This window comes from Poeciliopsis prolifica, unplaced genomic scaffold (assembly GCF_027474105.1).
Source record: "Poeciliopsis prolifica strain line A6 unplaced genomic scaffold, Auburn_PproV2 SCAFFOLD014, whole genome shotgun sequence".
NCBI classification, from domain to species: domain Eukaryota; kingdom Metazoa; phylum Chordata; class Actinopteri; order Cyprinodontiformes; family Poeciliidae; genus Poeciliopsis; species Poeciliopsis prolifica.
Window position 1 is genome coordinate 108,008 of NW_026562389.1, and position 23,933 is coordinate 131,940.

General features: G+C 37.8%; 1 protein-coding gene across 3 annotated transcripts in view; it reads right to left on the reverse strand.

Moving 5' to 3' along the window:
* Positions 1-23,933, reverse strand: part of ntrk2a (neurotrophic tyrosine kinase, receptor, type 2a) — a 92,372-nt gene that overhangs the window by 12,887 nt on the left and 55,552 nt on the right. For 2 of the 3 annotated variants that reach the window (XM_055039136.1, XM_055039134.1), the window contains 5 exons: positions 20,968-21,156; positions 12,713-12,843; positions 5,849-6,021; positions 5,500-5,655; positions 4,470-4,560 (listed from right to left, as the gene is read on the reverse strand). In XM_055039136.1, coding sequence (XP_054895111.1) covers positions 4,470-4,560; positions 5,500-5,655; positions 5,849-6,021; positions 12,713-12,843; positions 20,968-21,156 — 740 coding nt within the window. The remainder of the gene's footprint in view (positions 1-4,469; positions 4,561-5,499; positions 5,656-5,848; positions 6,022-12,712; positions 12,844-20,967; positions 21,157-23,933) is intronic. The other variant, XM_055039135.1, reaches the window with a different exon arrangement.

Here is a 23,933-nt window from a genome sequence, read left to right on the forward strand (position 1 = left end):
CAGGATATTCCTTGTACAGACAACAAAAAGACAAGTGATGGACAATTTTTCTGTGAAAAGCTACAAAATGGTGCAATTAAACAAGAAAACAACATTGAGGAGCCACAAAAGGGAAAATACAGGAATGTGGTTGTTCCTCACTGCTACTAGCCGTTTGTTGCCAACCGCCAGTAAAACCAAAAAGAAGAAGAAGATTAGTTTTTGTCCACTGGGAGACGACGGCAGCAAATACTGAGTAAATTGTTGTTACACTGATGCAGTCTTAAGACCAAGTGTTTGCAAGGACATCTCCCTGCATGTGAGCTGCTTTGTTGTTGATCTCTGCCTCCTCCCCTCCTCTGTTTTCGGTTCCCTTCCTCGCTCTCACCTTCCTTCAGCCCACCTGCATTTCCCTCCAACACACCGTTTCATAAATATTCAGCAGTTCAGCCGGACCTCTGGCTAGAGTTCCAGGAAACCCCAAAACAGGTAGGAAAAAACCCAGATCAAGCACGTGATCTGGACCGCAACTTCCCTATGGTGACAGTACCCATGGTGACAGGGTGGAGTATTATGGGATGTGTTGTCATGGGGACCTGTGAAATCTACCCTGCTCACTCTTATAGAGGAAATCTTTTTCATCTTATTTTTTGCCATGAAAAAAATACCACTAATAAACTATAATTAGTGTCTGATACACAGGTGGAATGGGTCGTTTTCAATTGTAACCATTTTCTTTCCATTTTAATTTTCCATACATTTTAAGACATTTATTTAAATAATGGGTGTCCAGTTCCAGTTCTCACGTGTCAATGTCCTGTCAGTTTTAGGCCGTCTATACACGACAATTTCTGGTGAAAACGGAAGAGTTTTGTTGTGTTTGCGCTGCACACTTACATGAAACCAACAAATGTTTTCTCTGACTCCGGCACAGTTTGAGAATGGCCTCCAGAGTGCAATGGTTCTGAAACGTACCGGTGTCCGTTGTCTCGTAAACAGAATAAATGGATCTTTTTTGTCAGGGAATCCCTAGCTCGCGCATAGTATGATGCAAAAAATAGTTTGGTGCAAAACATAGCTGCTTCCTACAACAGAAGAAGAAACTACTGACAATGCTGGTGTTACTGCAATTCGTGTTTCCCTATCAGATACGTTTCCCTCAGCATAGCCAAGGTGGCAAAACACACACGTGCTCGTTCAGCTATGTTACCAAAAGAACTATGGAAATTGTGAAAGCTCAAACAACGTGTTTCAGAAAAGTTTAACTTTTTCCAACTGCGCCCTAATCAGACACTCATAGCGCGTGTTTTCCCCCATCGGTATCAGAAATGCGACTCGACATTCTTTAAAAAATGGTTCAAATACATGCACACTTAGTTTTAAAGAACCTAGCACCAACTAGTGGCGTGGTGAGGGCATTGCACCTCTTCGATGTGTGCCGGTTAATGTCTTCATGTAAATGTCTTGACAGAAATAGAACAAAAATTGAATTTTTGTTGGATCATTGTTATGAAAACAGGGCCTTGGATTTGCATACTCTACAAACTCACACCAACGAAAAGATTTTGAAACCTCAAACCATTGCTCATCCACTCCACAAATTGCACTCCATTGTATTGGTTTCTCATACATAAACTTTATTACATATTTTGACATTTGTGGTCATATGGAATAGATTCGGAAGTTATTCAAGTGGGATAACTGTTAACATTTTATAGAAAAGCAGTAGCCACCGGCCAAGAAATGGATGCATAAATAGATACAGTTCATTTCTGGGTTGTTCCTTTACTTTAGAAATGTCAAAAGCCCCCATGGAAGCCATTTGGGGGTGCCTAAACACTAGATCCACACGGAGGCGGCAATTTACACAAATCTCCTCCTTGAAGCTGAAGTTTACAGCTGAGATTCTGTCCCACAGAACACTGGCCCTCCACAACTGCCCCACTGAGCTCCTTAGCAGTAGCAACAATCAGCAAACCTGGTGAAACTGTGTGTTTTCTGAGCCTATCACACAAATTACGTCTCAGGCCAATGCTCCTTGAATAACATAATGAACAAACATCGTTGCGATGACATCCTGAAGGTCAAGTGTTGGAAAGAGCAGGAGCTTCTTAAAGAGACAAACAATTTCAAGGCCTTGAACTGGGAAGATAAATTTCTTTCAAGTCATGTTTGATATTTACAGCATTTTCAGAACTGAAGGTGCTGATTGTGGACACTTTAGAGATTCTCTGACTCCTTATGAATGTTTGAGGTAAAAGGGAAAATAACCACAAATGTGTTTTAAAATTCTCTTTGAAGGAAACTAAAAATGTAAGACAGAGTACACCCACCATCAATGGCACATCGTCCCACACTGAAACACTTAGATACCCTTAGACTGAAATGTGGCTGAAGGTTTGATACGAGGCAGTGCCCATCAGATTCCTTGTGTAACAGGGGATTCGGTGACGTCACTGCACCCCCTTCATTTTATCGCCTCTGCTTCTATTTCCACACACATGCATACGTGCTGAGAGGTGGGGCTGAGCTCCAATTCCTTTATGACTCAGCTTTGCTCCCGTCTGACGCAAGAGCATGACTGGGTCCATACACATTACCTTCCCACACACACACACACACACACACACACACACACACACACACACACACACACACACACACACACACACACGCACACACACACACACACACACCTCCGTCTCTTCTAGGTGCTGAGATGTGGCCACCATCCTAAAACTGCCCCTCTGCTGTGCTGTTGTTCTCCTCTGCATTTATTTAGTCGTTCTTTCTGTTTCTGACAGAGACCCTGTTGCAATTTCTGCTTTGTTTTGTCTCCTGTATGATGCCTTTTCTCAGTTGCCGAGCCTCTACACTCTTCCTCCTCCAAATATGTCCCTTTATTGCTCTGTTACTGCCTTTTCTCTCCTTTTTTTGTATTCGTTAATCTATTTCCTCCCCTGTCTGACATCTCACTTTTTCCTCCCTTTTTTCCTCCTGCTGTTTTTTTGTCCCATCTTGTTCCTCCTTTCATCTTTTTACTGCTGTCTCTATCCCTCCTCTCCTTCTCTTTCTCTACTACTGCCTCGGCATACTAAGCAGAAGTTCTCTGATTACTTTTCTTCCTGAGAAACGATGAATTCAACTCCAGAGCTCACCGCCGCTACCTTCGCCCGCTACCCGTTGCCATGGATACAGCCTCAGCACTTGGCGTTATTGAGGAAGGGGTGAAAGGAAGAGGGAGGAGGAGGTTGTTATGTGTTGTCACACAGAGACCGTACTGAAGAAGCCCACTCAGAGAGTTTTTTTTTTTTCCTGATGCATTTAATTTTCTAAATGCAGAAATTAAATATAATAATAATAATAATAATAATAAATACGCCCAAATGTTAGGTCGCAATGCTTATTGTTTCCATTTTGACACTGCAGCTGCACTTTGTGTTCATGAATCAGTGACATATTACAAAGCATAATTTATCTAGCTAATATAACACCCAGTATATTAGCTAGACAATATACTATTCCAGAGTTATTACTTTGGAACACAAAGTACACTGAGCATTTCCTTTTCTGGACTCTGTTGAACAAGAAGAACAATACATTCATTGCATGTCATATAGATTATTATCTTTCAAAGTGTCATTGTTAATGTCATTATTTACTCCAAACAGAGATTTTTCTTGTCACTAAATGAGCCCTCCTCCCTCTCCCGCCTCCTCTGAGTTATCTGTCACTGTCAGTCATGTCAGTATGTCACAACGAATGGGGAAGAGGGTTGGAAAATGGACAGCCACTATCGATCAGTCAATACAGTTTATTAGTCCTTGGCCCTTTGGGAAAGTGACAGATAGCTGTACAGCAGGAGAAAAAAACCTCCACAGATTTACTCCTGACTCACTCATGTACCCCTGGGTTATCTTGACACTCCAAGTAAAGGCAGGGAATGACACAAATAAGGCAATGTTGACAGATAAATGTGCGCTAACGCTGCTCTGCTTGTGTGCAGGCACATTTATTTTTGCCTCTGCTGTTTCTAGATATGCATTCATTACAATAAAACTAATGAATGCCCTTTGTGGGTGTTACATCCCAATGATCTTCCTCTGTAGCATAAAAATGTTCTTTGTCCAACTGTGTGTGCAAGACAACATTTCTATTTCCTTTATTTTAGAATGTCTTCACACATATTAGAAAACTTGGTGACAAGCAACAGATTTTCTGCCGCACAACTGAAGATGTGAAGATGCTATGCATCAGAATATAAGTAAGTAGTTGAAAAGTAACATATCTGTTTAAAAATATCGATATTGGAGCAAAGTGGCAGACAAAAAGCTTACAGTAACAAAAGTTGACTCTTTAGTTCATGCCCATGCTCGGGTTAGGGGTGGGGCTGAAGAGGCGGAGGGGGGGGATGCAGATGGAGACCCATGCAACAGTAAACAGGGGAGGGGTCGGTTGAAAAAAGGGCCAGAAAAGATGTCGACACATACACCTACCCTGTAGTAGTCTGTGCTGTAAACATCCCTGGACATGCCAAAGTCTCCGATCTTAACCAGCAGGTTCTCACCCACCAGACAGTTCCTGCAAAAAGAATAATCAGATAAATACAAACTTTAATATGTTACAGAGGTGGGCTGCCCTCAGAGGCTGAAGTCTTATGTGTTTTGATGTTTTCCTGAATGAAATAGTTTAATTATCTCTCTTTAGTCTGCTGATGACTTATTAATTTGTTTTCAAGTGTTTGTAAGCAGGGAAAGATGCAAAACAAACTCCAGCTTCTCAGCATGGAACTGATCACCATTGTATCATAATCTTTCATAATTTTTTTTCTACTTTACATGGTATTTCCCTAAAAGGTGGTAAACTGTTAACATGTAAGCCTGCTGAAAGAAATTTACCAGTTAAACTGTGAACAGGCTTCAAACAGGCTGTTCAGTGTAGCTAAAGTCAATTCTCCTGCAAAGATGAGGGAGTCAAAATTCATCCACAGAGATATAACATTTATGTAAGTTTATTTTCAAATTCTTGCTGCCGTAATTACTTAGGTTGTTTTTGTCTGATATTGAAATTTATTACACGATCTTCAAAAAAGCAGAAATAGAACAAATCCGAAAGAGATAAATACTTTTCATGTCTCAGTATTTGAAGGATTCATTCAGTTATTTTCTATTGTGATAATGAATCTATAAGACAGAAACCACATAACACAGATCTTATGTACTGCATCTTATGTACAGTAATTTCTTTGGTGGCTGCTCTTTTCTAAAATATTTAAGCTTTCATTGCCAATTATGATTGTTTAAGTTTTGGAGAGAAAAGATGAGATCTTTTTGGACACTTATGAATGTTTTCTTTTCTTTTCCAACTAAATTAAGGAAAAGAACAAAACTTAATTGAAAAAAGTTATTCATTTAAGACTGTTTTCATTTAATTTCACAATTTTTTTTTCAATATTGCCTGTTGATAAATTTTTTTAAAAATAAGTTCTTTCAGCAAATAATAAGGTCGTAAAAGACGCACCTGGTGGCCAAGTCGCGGTGCACAAAGTGCTGTGATGCCAGGTAGACCATGCCAGATGCTATCTGTTGAGCAATATGGAGCATCTGAGACTGGGTCAGCTCCACGGGTCTGGTGGTCTGGCCTTCTGCCATCAGAACTGCATCTGGTCCGTGAGCCCTTCGAGAGAACAGGTGACAAATGTTCAGATGTGCTTTGTACGTTAAGCCTCAAACAAAACACGCAGAGCAATATTCAGCTTCTCTTGAGGAGACTTTTTAAATGACAAACTGCTGCTGAACATTGTTTTCAATTGTCTGATTATGTGTGGCCACACTGGTAACTCTCAATGCAATGAGGAAGAGAGACGTGCCTGAGGAACTTGTTCAGGTCTCCGTGTTTCATGTACTCAAACACCATGATGAGAGGGTCGCTCTCCACACAAACGCCGTAGAACGTGACGATGTGCTCATGCTGCAGGTTGGTCAGCAGCTCGGCCTCTCGGTGGAAATCCTTCCTGGCATTTTCACTGGCCTCTTTCAGTGTCTGCAAACACATACATGCACATAAATGGCATTTATAGCAGAGCAACAAATAAAGAAACTTTACGCTTTTTTCTTTCTACACTACTGGTGATTGGCAATTTTTCATTCTTGGGTTTTCGATATATTATGTTGATCCTTTTTCCTCAGTGGAAGCAAACAGAGTGTTCTTCCTATACAACTGCATTTGAGCTCAGAATACAAAGAGTTAAATTAATATTACATAGACAAAGACAAGGCAGGGAGGTAAAAGAGCCTTTTTCTAAACTAATCGCAATCTCTTCAGTGAATCAGAAAATCTTTGAGGGAGGTTGAGTAACACAAGCATCTGTGATGGAGAAAGAAGAAATGAGAGAAATATCAGTGTGTGAATAGGGCATGAAGAATTGCAGGAAATGAAAGTGATACAGGCTATGTATTAGTTTCCCTTGTAAAAAAACAAGATATGGAAAATTCTCTTGTCCTACATGAATAATAGATCGTCTTCCTACATCATATGACATGTATATACGTGAGTCCGTGTCTCTCTGTGTGCCAAAACACAGAAATAAACTCAGATCACACACACAGAGCAAGAGGTCAGGAAGTCAATGACCCGTAACCCTTGGCCCAGAAAGCAAAGATGGGAGGAAACCTGACTGCAGTCAACATTAAAGCAAAAGCATCAGGAAATGTTTTTTCTGGTCATGTACATGCCAGTCTGTAATATGATACAGCATCAAGATTACGTGCAGGACTATAAGAAGATAGAGAGGGAATGAAAGCCTGTGCTTCAATCTACGTTTGTAATCTAATACCAAACCTACAACACCTGACAATACATCCCTTGAACCTTTTGTGTTTTCGTATTTTGCTAACATATAGCCAAGCAAACATCAGGTTTTTCATTGTCATTTTATGTGAAAAAAAAACATCATAAAGTCAAGTATAATTTTAAAGTGGGAGGGACAAAGATGCTTGTTTTTTTGTCATGAATAGGTATTGTGCTGCTTCGAAGCCGCACTTTAGATGCAGCATACAGTGTCTCTACCAAATTTGCATGTTATCTGAATGAATTTTTGAAAGTTGTTCACTCTCTTTCAGATTTGGTGAAAATCACCTCAACCTCAGATTTTAAAATTGATTCAGCTCTGGGTTTTAACTTGGTCATGAATATGCTTTGATTTAAACTATTTCATTGCACCTCTGCATGTTTCTGCCTGAAAGGTGAAGCTCCACCTCATCTCAAGTCCTTTGCAGCATGCACTGCATGATGATTTTAGTCGTATTCAGCTCCAGCTCAAACTGTACAAACCACATCACAGGGTTAAATAATTCACAGCTCACAAATCATGTTCTCACACCGAACAACTGGATTCTTGGATGCAACCTGACTGCTCACAGTGTATGCACATTTATGGCACATTGGAGCCTTTAATACAGAACTATGAGGAAGAAGAAACTTAGAAAAAACAACAAAAAACAATGGTTCCTCCTTGCCAAATCTTCCCCTTCTGCGCGGAAAAACGGCAACTTAATTTTACTACAGTTGTCTGTATGCTTTTGCCAGAGTTGTTTATGCTAATGTTAGAAACATGAGTAAACCTTAAATTAAATGTGCAAACAGAAATGCTTGGGGGAAAAATATTTTATGTTAGAGATTGTATAACATTCTAAACCTCGACATAGTGCAACTTCTAAAGGAAGCAATTGTTTCTCTACAGCTACACTGTTCAAAGTAAAGTATAGCACGGGCCTCAGTGTGTGCTCGAGTTGAAGGTTTTCTCTAGAAATTATCTGCATTTCGCTCCATCCATCTTTCCTAAAAACTCTGGCCAGCTTCCCTGGCCTCGCAACACGAAGCTGCCAACACCAGGTTTATGGTAGGGATGGTGCGTTCAGGGTGATATACACGTATAGCTCTTCACCAGACGCAGCATTTTGCAAGTTTTATCTCAATTGTTGAGCGAAGCCTCTTTCCCACATGTGGTCTGTTTGTTTCATTATTCAATTAATGGTTTTCGTTAAGTTTCACAATCATGTGCTATGGTGTATTACATAAACTCCACATAAAATCTACGTTTGTTATTCTGACACAGCAAAATGTGCAAGAGTTCAAGGTGAATGAATATCTTTTCTAAGCACTAGATATAGGAAGTCAAGTGTGATTTGGCTTCCTGCTTAATTCCAGGATGCTGAAACCGACAATTTCTCTCCACAGATTACACAGAAGGCTTCTTATAAGCATGGATTTACAGATGATCAATTAAGAAACACATTTTGTTTCAACAAAGATCCTGTTTACTGCTTGTCTCTGCTTAATCATTGAAGAGCACAAAATAACCTCTGTAAAATAATCATAAATCACTGCACAGAGCTGGTCATAATAATGCTGAATCCAGGGCTGCTTGCTGCCGCTGAGTTTTCCCTGTGAGGCAGAAACGTCTACAAGCAACCCATCATGCTGTCTCTCACTGAACTCAAAGTTGATTTAATTCCCAGGCCAAAAAGCCACAATATTACGCTGTGAGTCATCCAGTCCGAGCACATTCAGGTTCTTGGACTGATAAAAAAGCAATCAACAACCTCTAACTCAGAAAGGCGGTGGATCATTTACATGTGAGAAAGAAACATTATTGGACGAGTTTGGTGTTTCTGATACAGTCAAGTTAGTGTGCTGCATTGGATGTGAATATTCTACTGAGCACTGGCACTTGCTGCAGCGTGATTTTGACTGATGGCTCCTCTGTGTTTAATATACAGTAAGAGCAAAATAAAGTAGCTTCCATGTAATGGCTGACTGGGTGATTGATAGCTGACTCCCAAACTGACACCATTAAACTTTCTTAGCGGGTGCATGTCTTAATATGATAAACAATCAAGGACATGTTCTCGTGCTGCAGCGCAGACAGAGTGCAAAGTACGGACAAAATAATTATGTGTAATTATATATTTAAATGGTGAGGCTGTGCCAGATTGTCAACTTATAAACCGGTGCTCAGGCAGCTCGTCTGCCATGGTGTTTGAATTTATGAAAGGCGGAATAAAAAAAATAAAAAGAGTGAAAGGTGATTTGTAGATAGAGGCAGCATGAGTGAAGAGCATTTATTATTTATAGGACAAGCATAATATAAAACCAAAGTTGTAAACCACCTCGTCTTACTTTAAACTTTGCTTTTCCCTCAGCAGATCTCTGGGCTTTCTCTCAATGTTTTAATATTTTCATTCCAACATCTTGCTTCTTTTTCTGCTATTTCTTTGGCAGATTCTTTGCATTTAAAATTTTGGATCATGGTGAGGATTTAAGAAATGACAACATAACATTTGACACAGGATTTGAAAAATTGATTTTTCTTGAAAATATTATATGCTATTGATCTATTTGCTAAAATATGTCAACCAGATTATTTATCAAATATTCAATCAAAGAAGTGGAATGAATAATGTTGCTGTGTTTACAGTAAAACAAACCAGATTAATTTCACAAAAAATTTAACATAGTTTTGGCAGTTTCTTATTCCTCTGATGAGTCGTGTTGCTTGCTTATTTCACTTTTCGCTTGCCTCTTACATAAATGTTTTCTAATTTTGTAGATGTGGACTGAGTTAGATTGCAATCTCAAACAAAAAGCTGCATCAAGTTGCTGAAAGAAACGGACAACAGCCTGAATTGCAAATCTTTAAGTGATGTTTGGAGGTTTGCTATAAAATCATAAGGGACTTCATAAGAAATGTTGTAAAGTGTGTGTCAGTTACTCAATCAATAATGTTAAACTTTAAAAAATATCTTTTTTTTTTTGACACAGTGATTGTAATGGTGCTGTCGCAGAACAAAAAAGCAGACTGAGCACCGTGAAAACATGTTTCTGGGACTTGTGAGGATTAAACAAAAGTCACATCAACTACCAGAAAAAATAATTCTATAATTTAATTAGGAAAACTGCGTAAAAGTTTTTTTTAGTTTTTATTCAAAAAGTCTCATTTTGATTGACACTCCTTTTTATATACAGAACAATCAGACAATTTTCAGCTTTACCATACCTTACTGGTGATCAAATGATTCTTAGCTCAAAAAAATCTGTTCTTACTTTACTAGTTAATGCAAAACAAAGTTGTTTAAAGTGTGAGTCAGACTCAGAGTTCCAAAACTGATTAAAACTGTTTTAAATTAAGTCTGTGGAGGAACAAAAACAAAAGGAAGTTGTAATTTTGCCGTTTGGTGGTCTGTGAGTGCTATTTAAGTTCACGCAGCGCATCAATAGGCGGCGGCCTTGGGGACATTGTTGAATGGGCATAGAAGTGCATTCCTCTGAAGCCCACTTAATGCCCACCAATCCCTAAAAGCCGTGACCTTTCTGCTCAGAATGCATTAAAAGGCAGGCAGCAGGAAATGTAACTAAAAGAAGCAAGTCAAGTCTTTTACACCAGCAAAAACCAGAAGTAAAACAGAATATTGTAACTCAACTTTTTACCTGTCATGTTTACAATCACATAAAAATATTAGCAGCAATGTCTCACCTAGATTTTTAATTTCATTGCATCCAAAAAAAGCAACCCTAATTTTAAAAATTTTATACAATTTATCAACAATACTTTTCTAGTGAAGCAACATCCAACACAATAACAGGTACTGTTGAACTTTTTGGCTAAACGGACTTTATTGGTACCTTTCTTGTGACCACCTTCTGGTCTGATCCTGAGGAAAGTTCGCTTCACTCCTCACTTCAGCTGTGAGTCGTTTGAGGAGGTTCTTTTATGCGCAGAAAATTTCCAGTCACCCCATTTCATCCAAACATCAAGACGAGGTCTTTGACTCACCACAGGACCCCTTACTTTTAGTGCTCAACCAGTTCTTGGTGGATTTAATGCTACAGTATATTTTGGGTCATTGTCATGTGGCAGGATCCAGTTCTGCTTCTGCTTTATTTTTATTTTATAGATGTGCCCAATGTCCTTCATCTATACTGTCAAACTCAATGTAATTTAATAGAAATCTTGGTCTACACGCTCTCTTGTCTTGTTTTTTAAACAGCAAATGTTTACTCTATGCCCAATGGAAAATACCTTTGACAGGAGCAGTCTCAACTACTTTCACATTATCAGGAACAAGATCCCCTGTAGGTCTTATGACTACTATGTTTAATTTAAAGGAGACTTCATTCAACTTCTTTCGGTCTGCTCACAGGGTGAAATTGGACAACCACACCTGGGCATGCAAGGCAGTTTTCAAAAATGCTCTTCACCTCTTTAGTAAAGAGAAATGACTGATTTTAAATTATTTTGATTTTTTTAGTAAACCATTCACTGCCATAGTTTTCTTTCCAAATGCCTCAGAAAGGTGTGGTTTTTCACTCTCACTTAAACTGTCAGAAAACAACCCAAACAAAATGTTTGTGGCTTAAAGCTGACTGACCTTCATCAAAAGGAAGAGAAAGGTTGCTCCAATAATGTTAACTTGATATGTAGGAGAGTTTAGCAATTTTAGTCAAGTGAAAAATGAGGAAATACTATTTAATTCCACTCCAGAAAATGCCTGAATAATGTATTTTATTTCAAAAATGATTTTTTTTTCTTCTTCAGGATTATTAAACTTTACATAAACGTCCATGCATACAAATAAATGTAGCTTTTCCAAGCTGTCAGTGGGAACTCCGGCTCGAGAGATTTTTCTGGTGAAAATTTGGTAGAGCAAGCTGACTAAGCTGAAGTTAAGCTGGCAGGCAGCATCAGCAGGTGGTTTCAGTTATAAGCTGGAAGAAAACAGGAAGTCCAAGAAAAGAAAAGATATGTGGGTTTTCGTGAGGAGGATCTGAGCCAGGATGATGAGTCAGAAGAGGGAGAGAAAAAAACACTGCAGGTGCAAGCAGGAGGTGTAGAGGAGAGAAAGCTGGGGGGAGGAGAAGGGAAGTGGGAGGAAGGATGGTCCTGTGTCAGGTCATGTATTGTTAATGCAAAATTCTTCACCATTCAGATCCTGTTTCACTGCGGATCTGCACAAGAGGAAGCGCTGCCTTGGTGGGGAGGCTGATGGGCAGATACATGTTACAGAAGGATGCTTCTTGGGATGCCACTCAATTTCATCCTGGAAGTCAGCGGTTTTAGCTGTAATCCCACCTTGCCTCTTACAGAGAAACCCTTGATAGAGTCGACTTTGTCACGGTAGCAGCGGAAATGGAGGTGAACATAGATTCTAAAAACGGCACCAGTGCCATATGAAGGATTATATCTCGGAAGGATGCGTATCTTTTTCAGTAATATGAGATTATCTCCTGTAAGTTGCTCAATATTTTGAATATATTGCAAGTATCAGATATCACTTCTTAATATTGGCCTTAAATTGAAATAAAAAATCTTTTTAGACTAAATTCATTTTAAAAACCTCATCACTTGAATTTTATTTTCCATTGATCAGTTTTTTTTTATCAGGACACTCCAGTCTTTTTCTGGATACCTTGAATGGTCACAAAAACAAAATCTCACAATGAGTATTCAGAGATGCAATATCTGCTTTCTGACAGATGATTATATATGTCAAGAAGATGAGAGCGCAGAATAAAAAACACTGATAAAGGAGATGAAGATTTAACCCAGAACAGGTTCATTTCTGTGCTATTTCCTAAATTACAATACAGAAGCAGAAATGCCTGCCCATGTTTCTGCTTAAAAGGCATGCTGTGGAACTGTAGAGTGCATGTAAGAAAGTAATTTTATGATTACCTTGACAGCAACGAGTATCTTCTCCTGGTCAGGTGAAAGGTTGTAGCACTCAGCCAGGAAAACTTTTCCAAAAGCTCCTTCTCCCAGTTCTCTCTTCAGAACGATGTTGTGCCGCTTAATGTGCTGGACAACTAGACAATATGAGAAAGACAGGAGACAAATCATGAACATAAGGCAACTTTTGCTTATTGCTGAGGCATACAGATTTTTTAAATGAGATTTTGTGAGGTTTATGACTGAGAAGAAACAGATGTTCAACAGATTTCCATATTGAGAAATGTCAAAATCAGAAGTTTGCATATGAACAACAAGTCAGTTTATTGTTTTGTTTATTGTTGTACAGTCGTGTTGAAGCCTACACTGTTTCCACAAGGTAGGAAGCTATAATTTATCCAAAATGTCCTGATATGTTGGAGCAATGAGAGTTCCTTTCACTGGAACTAATGGGCAGAGCTTGACTGCTGAAAAACAGCCACACACCATCAACTTTACTCTTGAAATGATGCATTCAGGCAAGTGCTGTTCTCCTTTCAACCACCAAACCCATACTTATTTCTCAGATTGCCAGACAGAGAGACATGATTCATTATTTGACTGGAGTCCAGAGGCAACATCTTTTGCAAAACATCATCTAATGCTTTGCATTGGACTTGGGGATTTAAGTCATGAAAATTAATTTCATGAAGTCTGTTTTGCATTGTACTTCAGGTAATCTATCTTCTTACCCTGCTTTAATAGTTTCCCACTATTTCAGTTTTGGTACCTATTTCAGATAATAAATTACATTTGTTCAAATCAACCTTTCTACTCTGCAAGGGGAAACATAAGCACAAGAACAACACTATACAGTTCAGTAGTTTTAAACTACTTTTATCAGCACTTGTGCCTGAAAAATTACAAAATATTGTGCAATGGAAAAAAAATGACAATGGAGATAAATTGTAACAAATGAATGTCAGATACAACAACTATAAGTAGTTACTTCAAGAAACAGTTTAGAATCTCAGGAATAGATACATCATCATCATCATCATCATCATCATCATCATCATCATCATCATAAATTGGTTATGTTTTGCCTCATTTTTAGCAAAGAGCTCTTTAAAAACTATATTGTAAGGTGGTTTTATCTTTGGTATTTTTCAATGTTTAGACTAAAAATAGGAACAAATTAAGTATAAATTGTTGCAGTGCAGGACAATGTTGCCCCATTTCTCTTGTTTTTGTTCTATACCACACAAAGACAAAAGACAATAAATCCATAGAGAGCAGAATCACCTTGTCTTTTTTATGCTGCATTTTCTCTCTGCATTAAATAGCAATGATAAAGCCTGATGACTGTTATATAAGGTGCAGCTATTATCCTGTAATTAGTATGAAAACAAAGTAAGAACAGCTGGTAGCTGTGGATGAGCTTTCAGTGCTGTTTCATTAAAAAAGCTTCAGTCAAATATTTTTTGAGGCCTTGTTGTTTCCTCCATATTCCCCACAGTGCTTAAAACCTACAAATTATTCCTAATTGGTCATTTTCTCACAATTTTCATTTTTTTCTGCAAAAAAAAAAAAACATGATTTGAAAATCCTTCTTGCACCGCATATAGTTTCTGTCACAATCAATTTTAAAACAGCAACAGTTTCCAATCCTTGAGAATTGTTTTTGCTACTTGAAGCTTGAGTTTCAGCCTGCAGGTTTCTGAGAGAAATAGTGAAATTGTGAAAAGTAATCAGTAGTTTTGGTATTTATCTGTTAAGATGTACCATAATACACTGAGCCTCTGTTTCTCTTAATGCATGTAATCTCCTCCTGCTGCCAGCTCATCCACAGTTGGCTCAGAGGGAGCAACACTGTTTCCTGTTGCTAAGGAATTTGTGACTCTATGCCAGTTGATTTCAAGAAAATTTGGCTTTTCACCATAATTATGACTCAATGTCTTATGATACAGGATGATTAACACTGCGTTATCCTTACTTAGACTTCATTAACCCCTGACTTTTATGGCCCAGATGTTGACGCATAAGCAAACGTGGAGCACATGAGCTTGGGAACGCCCTGAAACACACACATCAACACATGAAGGAGGATAAAGGAGATTTTTGCATGATGAGATTAGGAGGCATATTTAAAGAAAAGCTGTCGCTCAGAATATCACATTAAAGCCCAGCTAGTTCCTGAGAATCAGTTGCATTCATCCACACTGTGAACTGATGATGTTAACCATAAATGTGTCATACAGATAGAAACAGAACAAAAGTGTTATTATATATTTAATACTCTAGAATATTTAACATCAGTTTCAGACTACTCAGTATTCCTTTCTTGTAATATTTTCACCAGAAAGATCAGGTTGTTATCAAAACCGTTATAGTGGATGTGATTTGAGCCAAATACACAGCTGGCCTCGTCTCCTCACTGACCTGTTTGATGTCAAAATGAACACATTTAAAAAATGGATTTTATGAAATGAGGACATTGTTTAAGACTGACTGCATATGTCCTGCACCTTGCCTGCGCCATCGCTATTCTGCCATGTAGCAATTTAACAATGCCTCAGGCGGTGAGTTCAAGGTATAAAAAAACACTTTGATCAAAAGTTGATCTCATATTTTTAAGCCCATAACCTGATTATGATTTATAGAAGATAATATTTTCTGCTTTATATTATTCCTCCTGAAACTGAAACGATACTACAAATAAATCTTTATTTGTGTTTCTGTAAAACATTCGTCAAAGCATCTCTGCTTAACCTAGTTTGGATCTGTGTTTGCAACAAAACAGAAAATCAAAACAGGAGGGAGCTTTTTCTCCCCAACCGGATGAAATATCTGTTTAATTTGTGAGACAAATCAAATACAACATTAAGCTGAGCTTTCACTTGTACTTTGGTCATAGTGAGAATTTCTACTGAAATGAAAAATATGTTATTAATTACATAGGGTGCAAATGGAGTAGCTACTGCAGAAATTTGCTAAACAAATAAACTTGACCTGATTTCACTTGGTTCAACTCCCGCTAAGTTTTTATTGAATTCTTCCAGGAGATGGAAGGGATCTTCTGTAGCTGTCTGTGTTGCAACTGAGTTTGAACAGCTCTGACTGAAAACTATGCTTTGCTAAATTAAAGATTTGTGACAGCAATCCACTGCAATTCTCTATAATGCTATCTGAAAAATATGACTGCCACGCTGCAAGAAAGGCACCAAAGGACAGGAAGCTCATTCTGTATATATAAGCATATATGATCTTAAGAATACTTACTTTAGCTTTAAATGTTTCTATTAATGATCAACAAATGATCCATGTGTTTGCTGAAAACTTCTACTGAAAAACAATGAGCATGTGTCTTTGGTTTAATACAGCAACAGAGAAATGTTTTTTATTATCACTTAAGTGTACATGATGTGTACACAGCTTGATGCAATTACATGCTTTCTCAGTTTTGGTTGTAAAATAGCCTTAAGTAGCCTCAGAACTGTAGGAAATTTTTTGGTAACACTTTATTTGACGGGGTGTGCATATGACTGACATAATACTGTCATAAACATGACTTAACGCCTGCCATGAACATGAGGAAGTCCTCATGAAAGTTTACGACTGTTGTCATGAAGTGTCATATATAATGACACTTTAATGCAAAATTGACACTTTTAATGGACTTTTAATCAAATTTTTAGTGCAACTTTTCAATAATAGGGTCATTATTTACCGAATGACACTCCATGACAACAGTTTTATGAAGACTCCTTCGTGTTCATGACAGTTTTTATGTCAGTCTTAGGCACAGCACTTCAAATAAAGAGTACATTTTCCACTGATTGGAAAGAAACAACATATATTGCCTAGAAAAGATAGGTTGTTAACTTACTCCATCAAGAATAAAAAATAAAACAAAACAACATATGTTTGGCTACATAGAAGTGGATTTTTCAAAAAAATATTTCTTCATTATTGGATTCAAAACTCCAATCAAGGAATCCACAGTGTAATGTTTTCTATTTTGTACGTAAAATGTTTTTAGGAAACAAGGTCAGAAGAAGTGAATGAAAAAGCAGATCGGGGAAGTTTTCAAAAGAATAATACGCAACTGGATTCAGTTCTGACATTTGAGTATCTACATGATACATCAGAATATCTAAACAATAAGATAATTAAAACGTTATCCAATGGCTAAGCAAACAATGTCAAAAGGAAATGTGATTTCAAACAGGAATGTGGCTAATTGGTCCGGTTCCAGTCTAAAACAATAACTTCCTGGAATCATGTTAGTATTTATGGTTCACCTTTGGTTTCTTTAATAGCTATGGACAGAGAACCAATTCTCTTTCCTACATTCCTACATTCTGCAGGAATGTTTCAGTGTACAAAAAGGTCATGTGTGTCCACTGATCATTTCTTTCATCTGCTTTCAGTCTTCCTCCCAGGAACTGCAGCACCAGTCACAAATTAGTTATAATTCTCCATGCAACAGCAGAATACAATGAACCCATGTTCCCCAAAAGACAGCTACCCGCTATTTAACCATCTAATTACCTCACCACACCATGTCCTACTGTGGCTGTAAGTATTTGTCCATGAAAGTGCCTTGCGCCACTTCTCCGTAATTAACATCTTCAAATGGCAAATAAATTGATGTGTGCAGACCAACGCTTCCTCTGTCTCCTTTATTTTCCTTTGGCGTGAAGCCCTGTTGGCTCTCTCAGCGTTTTTATGGTGGATTCTCTTTTAATTGCGCAACTAATGTGTCAGTATAATTATTATTCATTTTATAAAGGAAGGATGTAGAATTAAATGTAATTTCTGTACCTGGCAATTTGGGGTTTTTGTTTTACTGTTATGACAGCAATGACAGCTGCTTACTAAACCTCTGCTCTGGAACGTATATGATGTGCAGTTGACCACATTTAATGCATTTCACACAATGTATTATTGTATTATTTATGATACAATAAATAACTCATGTATAATGAGTTATTACATAGGGTGCATAGGGTGCATTTAATATTCCTCAATCTGTTCTTAAATTTTCTCCTCTTTGCTCAGCAGTAATCATCAGCATTCAATTTTTTTTAAAAGCAAAGGGAATTAATGTTCCCCAACTACTTTCTCTAACATCTTTAGCATGGACAGCACTAAATGTCTTTATAAACTCCTAAGACGTCCAATTTGATCAACATCTTCTAAGCATCTAAAACATAAATTGTAGCCTGTTCGCTGCCTGTTCTTTTCGTTACTCCCGATTGTCACATCTGTCCAAAAGACTTTTTATGGTGGCATAAAACAACTTCAGCAGCTTGGAAATAGTGTGACTCTTTGCTGGAAGCAGGCAGTCCAACAGGTCACATGAAACAATGTTTGACAGATGGTTAGTGAGAAGAAATCCAGCTATGTCAAACTCTTCCCTGATATAATCTGGGTTGATCTTGTGTCTCTGGTTTTCCTCTGCATTTTTCTATAAGTGAGCCACCACATGCCCTCTTACTACAAGGCATAACTAATTGTGACCTACATTTTTTGACATTTGAGTGCTTGTTTATGAACACTGTACTCTTCTGTTGACATATGAATAACATTTTCCAGAAGTATGGTAAACCGAGGTTGAAACAAAACATGAACTTTGAGATATGACTGGATAATAATGATGGAACAACTGAGTGATTGAATATGTGAGGTCGAGAGAGGAGCATTGCTGTCTCAGTCCATGTCCAACACTCAGGACTTTGTCTGAGCTTGTTTGTGAAGTTTGATTTGTACAACAAAAAACTTTAGATATCCTAGGTATTTCAAGATACACTTTTCATTCATGTCGTTTAACTTTTTGCTTTTAATATCTGTTCTGTCATGTAAATTTTTTACACAGTGGTTTATCATTTGTGACACAAAATCACAAAACACTGCTGAAGTTATCTCCACATCACCCCACTTTCAAAAGCCTAAATAGCTTTTTAAAAACCCTGCTGTTTAAAATTAATGAATAGTATTTATGCTAAAACTGCATATAAAGTTTGAAAGATAGAGAAATCATCTACATCATCGTGAACATGTCAATAAAATGAACAGTTTCTTAGTATGGCTTGCGGAGCACATATAGGGAAACAATTAGTTTTCAGAAAGCTGGTGTACATGGCCAAGGAGAGTCACCTGCATCTTGTTAAAACCAGTAAATCAGTTTTCCCAATTTTATTTCGTATAATTTGTCTTTTATTGATTCATTGGTAGTTTTATCATTTGGGCTGAGCCAAGATTTTTACGCTTGTATAAGTTTCTAGTTTAATTGCTAAGTCCAGCAAACTTGCTGTACAACACGAACCATCAGTCTTGTACTCTCTTTCAAAAATATGCATTTTATAAAAGCAGTGGTTCCCAAAATGTGGGATGTGCCCCCTAGGGGCAGCGCACTGCAATTGCAGTGGGGGAGCAGGAAGCAGCATGGATGAATGAAAAAAAAAAAAATAGTTACACAAAGGTGTCTCACTGTAAAGTTGGTTTGTAGTGTGTTTTGTTGCAACCTGAAGTGTGAAATCAACTTCAGTGGAGTTTGAAAACAAATATGTGTAAAGGTTTCTGTGTGGTGGAACGATGTGTGTGATCATTTGATATTTTTTGTCTTTTTTGGTGGAATTTTATTGTAATCCATCGGGCGGCCCAGAAGAAAATCTTTGGGAACCACTATTTAAAAGAAATATAGGAACATCACCTTATTCTGAGCATATGTACCAGTTAGTTAATCTAACAGTTTAAATCATGAAGGTTACTTAGAATTAGTTTTCTTTTACTAAACTTTTGAACATTTTACTGTAAAACTGATGTCTGTAAACACAACACTAGGTTGCTTATTAGTGACTCAAATTGCTTACATCTAATTAAAAAGGTTTTTTTATTCATTGCTACTAATGATGATTAATGATAATGTATGTAGTTGTAGTTCTTAAAAAAAAAAATAAAACTAAGGCTTAAAGACCTCTTGAATGTAAAAGCTTCCTGAATGTGAAATTAATTTCCTCCACGAAAAAATGTCATATGGAAGTAATTTTGACAAGGTTAATAAACGCGGGAATGTTCGAATGAGAAAAATCTGACCATCAGTAAAGAACTCCATTTTGTGACTCACAACAAGCCATAACCAAAAATACCTTCAGTCTTTATTCATGCCATAGTGTTTCTAAACTGCTCAGTAAATTAACTATAAACTGAGTTTATGTAAAGATTAAACTGGTCAATCATTACCACAGCAAATTGTGCCTTCACAAACCTGCACGTTTCACAGTAACCACTTCCTAATGCATCTATTGTGGTTTCCAACAATCATGCCTCCCCTGATGTTATTATTGTTAATGAGGTGTTCACTTCTGAAGAAAGCTGCACAACTGAAGCCGTGCAACACATCTAACGTTTCCCGTGATTAAGCATGGATCCATCATCTCTGCACAGTAATTGTTGCTTCTTCTCTGCTGCCAGGAACAAATCTCTGCAATTATTTAAGTAGCAACGCATACACACTACTGCAGAGACAAGCTGGTTAAAGCCATGATTAAAAAGCAACCAAGAGCCACTTTGCCAAACTGTCTCCATCAAAGCCAATTGTACCTGTCTCTGAAGGCCCCATTGCCAAATAATCGCTCAGATATAGGCTGTATTTAAAGCATATTGCCTGAATGTGACTCAAAGAGGCACACAGAGCAATGATTGTAATGACTGCGATATTTTTTTAAAAACACAAAGAAGAGGACCTACACAGCCACCACAGCATGCTATTGATTAGCATTGATCCAGAGAGCTTTCATTCTTGTCTTTCAGCTGTAAATCCTATCAAGCTGTTCAGTTATATAGTGGGACCAAAGAGGTCAACCCGGAGTCTCTCATTAGTATCCTTTCCAACATGCCTATCCTCCAAAAAAAGCACACGTACACACACACAGACAAATGCATATCTATTATTTATTACTACACAAGGCCAAAGCCTGAAGAGGCTTTTATTACTCGGCAATAATCATAATGTCATATTGATGGAGCAGGTCAATATCCCTGCGTGTTCCCTGTTTATCTGTCTGCTGCTTTGTTCCTTCTGTTTTTCTTTCCTTCTTCATATCACTATATTTTAATCTCCTTTTTATTTATCCTTTCTGTAAATTTCGTACCTACCAAATCAAAGGTCAGTGTCTCGCAGAACTAAAGTGTTTGCATGGCTGCCAATGTATCTCATATCTGTAGTTATTAATTGCTTCCAACTTCAGTAGTTGTGCATGTGTAGGTTTACTTACAAGTGTCAGTCTTCAGCAGGCTGTTGGTGCTCCTGAAATACTGAGGGTTTTCTATCACAGGGATCTTGGTCATGCCAATGATGACAGCATCAGGACCCATCTCTGAGGAAGAGGGAGTGTTGCTGCCATTGGAGACATGATGAAGAGGAGAAGCTGAGTCGTCATCATTGCTGATCACCGATGACGGTCCTGAGGAAGCAAAAATAAATCACGCTGTCAGACTGAAAAATGAAACCACCTCATAGTATCAGAGCTGCATTGGTCTGAGGGGGTTGGAGGCTTTGCTGCTCACACACATTGAGGCGCACAACAGAAGATTGACACTAAAAATGAAACATTTCCTGAAAGATCCATCCATCCATCCATCCATCCATCCATCCATCCATCCATCCATCCATCCATCCATCCATCCATCCATCCATCCATCCATCCATCCATCCATCCATCCATCCATCCATCATGGAAGCAGCAGGTAGCATTTTGCCAATATCTATCTTCTTTTAACCACTCTCAGATTGTTGCAAAAACCAAACAAACAAATAAACCAAAAAAAAACCCAAAATTTCTAATTGATTTACAGAACATATTTTACATTCAGGAGATTTGATGTATCCTGTGTAAACTTCTAAAATCTCCAACCTGCTTCCTGATTGTTCAAATCAGCCGTAAATGTTTCTCTGATTTTTAATGCACGTCAATCCTGTTTTTTCAGGTTCTGTTCATAAGTTGAGTTCATTGTACAACTTGTTAACAAATATATCATTTTACATCTCGGATGAAACAATGTGGCCACTCCTCTTTGCACAGTTTCACAAGATCCTTCAGATTGCCCGTCTCTCTCTTCCCCACAGCTCACATGTGACAATCAAGTTACAACCCATTTTCACTTTGCTGGTCGATTAAACCTTTTTTTTATCTCTTGACATTTCAAAGTTATCTTCATGTTATTCACTCTAACATGGTTCTCTGAATAATTAGAAGAGAAACACGCCAATGACGTTGCAAACCCTTTAGTGTACTCAAAAGTGGGAATGACGTGCTTGTCCACAAAATCACCATTTGTTTTAGTGTTTGTTGAAAAAAGCTCAAACTTAGCCTCATGTGACCAAGCACACAGTCCCATTTAAAGTCTCAGTAGAGGTTTGCAATATGATATTGTTTACCTTTGTATGACAGAAAAATCTTCTTTCTCACATAACTCCTAACAGTTTGCATAAATGTGGTTTAATTGTTGTTATGGGGGAAGAATGATCTAGAGGAGACTCTATGTGTGCTTGAAAAAAAATCTTCTTCACCATCGAGCTTCCTGTGTAAAACAAGAAGTTCTTAGAAACTATGGTCACCTTATAAAAGGGAAACACAATGTAAGACAATGCTGAAATACATCTACATCTAAATATAAAGAGAATCCTTTCTTAAGTCTTTTGCTCACCAATTAAATGCACAAATGAGCTCATATGAAAACACAGTTTTTATTTTTCTTGTTCAAAATACTACTTCACCTTAAGGTTTTTATACACCTCCTTTAGCAGTGTTTATAATAAATGGTTAATATGGGCCATATGAAGCCATCCTGAGCAAATACTTAATATTCATTATCAGCTGTTACATTTAAACCTACAAAAATGTAGACTCTGCAACACTGACGTTAAAGTCAAAGAAAGGCAGCAGACAGTTTTTAAGAAATGAATCTTTTTTGGCCCATTGCAAATATGGGCCAAAAAGACCTTTCACTGTAAATGAAAATGAATGCATGTAGTTATGCAAATTGTTTTGAAAAAAATGCAAAAGGAAAAACATTAAATTTGAAAGGTGGGATGGCATGAGTCAGACACTGAGCCCACACCTGTTAGAAGTAAAGGGTTTGTTTTGGCAGCACAACAGAGGCTGATATTAGCTTTTAATTAAGGAAATTAATACAGTGTCTGAGGTTTGTCAGCCACTATAAACCCTTGTGACTCTACTTCTAATTTTCTGCAAATATAAGAGCCAGAATAAGCAAACTCAAACCCTTTATTGCAAACAGACTGCATCATTAAAGTGTAGTTACATTTTGCAGATGCATCGATTCTCAATTTTGGGTTTGTTTCCACCACCTTTAACACCTTAGAAAGCCACTTAAAATGTGCTACCTGGTTGTGCAGTCTTGTTCACTGAATACAAGTAACACTAATGTGTTTCTGCATCAGTTTTACACAGGCAATAAAATGTGGATCTGCAGTGAAAATCCCCCAGTGCCCTCCAGTAAAACAATGAAGTGGCTGCTCACATGGGAAGAGGAGAAATGTATCTGTAAGAGTTCAGAACACTAATAAAAATTTTAGATTTTCATTGCATTAATTACCCACAGTTTAAATAGAACGGTAACACCTGCTGCATCTTTCCCTCCTTTGTTTATTTATTTTAGAAACCACATAGAGATTCCACAGGGCATTAGTGGCATCACTAATGATTGATGTAAAACGAGCATTAATGATCTTTAACATTCTTGCGTAAAACTGTGTAAATACATTATTTAAACACTGATTTTCAGTGTCAGTCTCTTCAGCAAACCAATAAAAAATGAGTGAGCCTGCTTCATGCTTCCAGCTCTGCACTGTTGTCCAAGTCTTGTGAGCAGCGAGTGGGGAAACGGTCCAAATGGTCTTAAAGGTTTTGCAACTCACTGTATGATGAAAAATGCACACAAACGTAATAGAAGTGAGCTCGGTGCCGTAGACGTCTACAAGATAGAAAACCTCGACCAGAAGAACAGAAAAAGTTTCCAATTCAGATCTATTTCCCAGAACATGAAGCGCAGTAGATGTTTTCCCTCTCATGTGAAGTTGGCTCTGCTGTATCATAATAATACTTCACATTGTTCATTTCCTCTGTCCCCGGCCTCATATCAGACTCTAGTGCTGTTGACAGGGCTGGATTGAGAGAGTGGAGCTGAGAGATTGTGTTTGTGTGTGAATCTAAAGCAC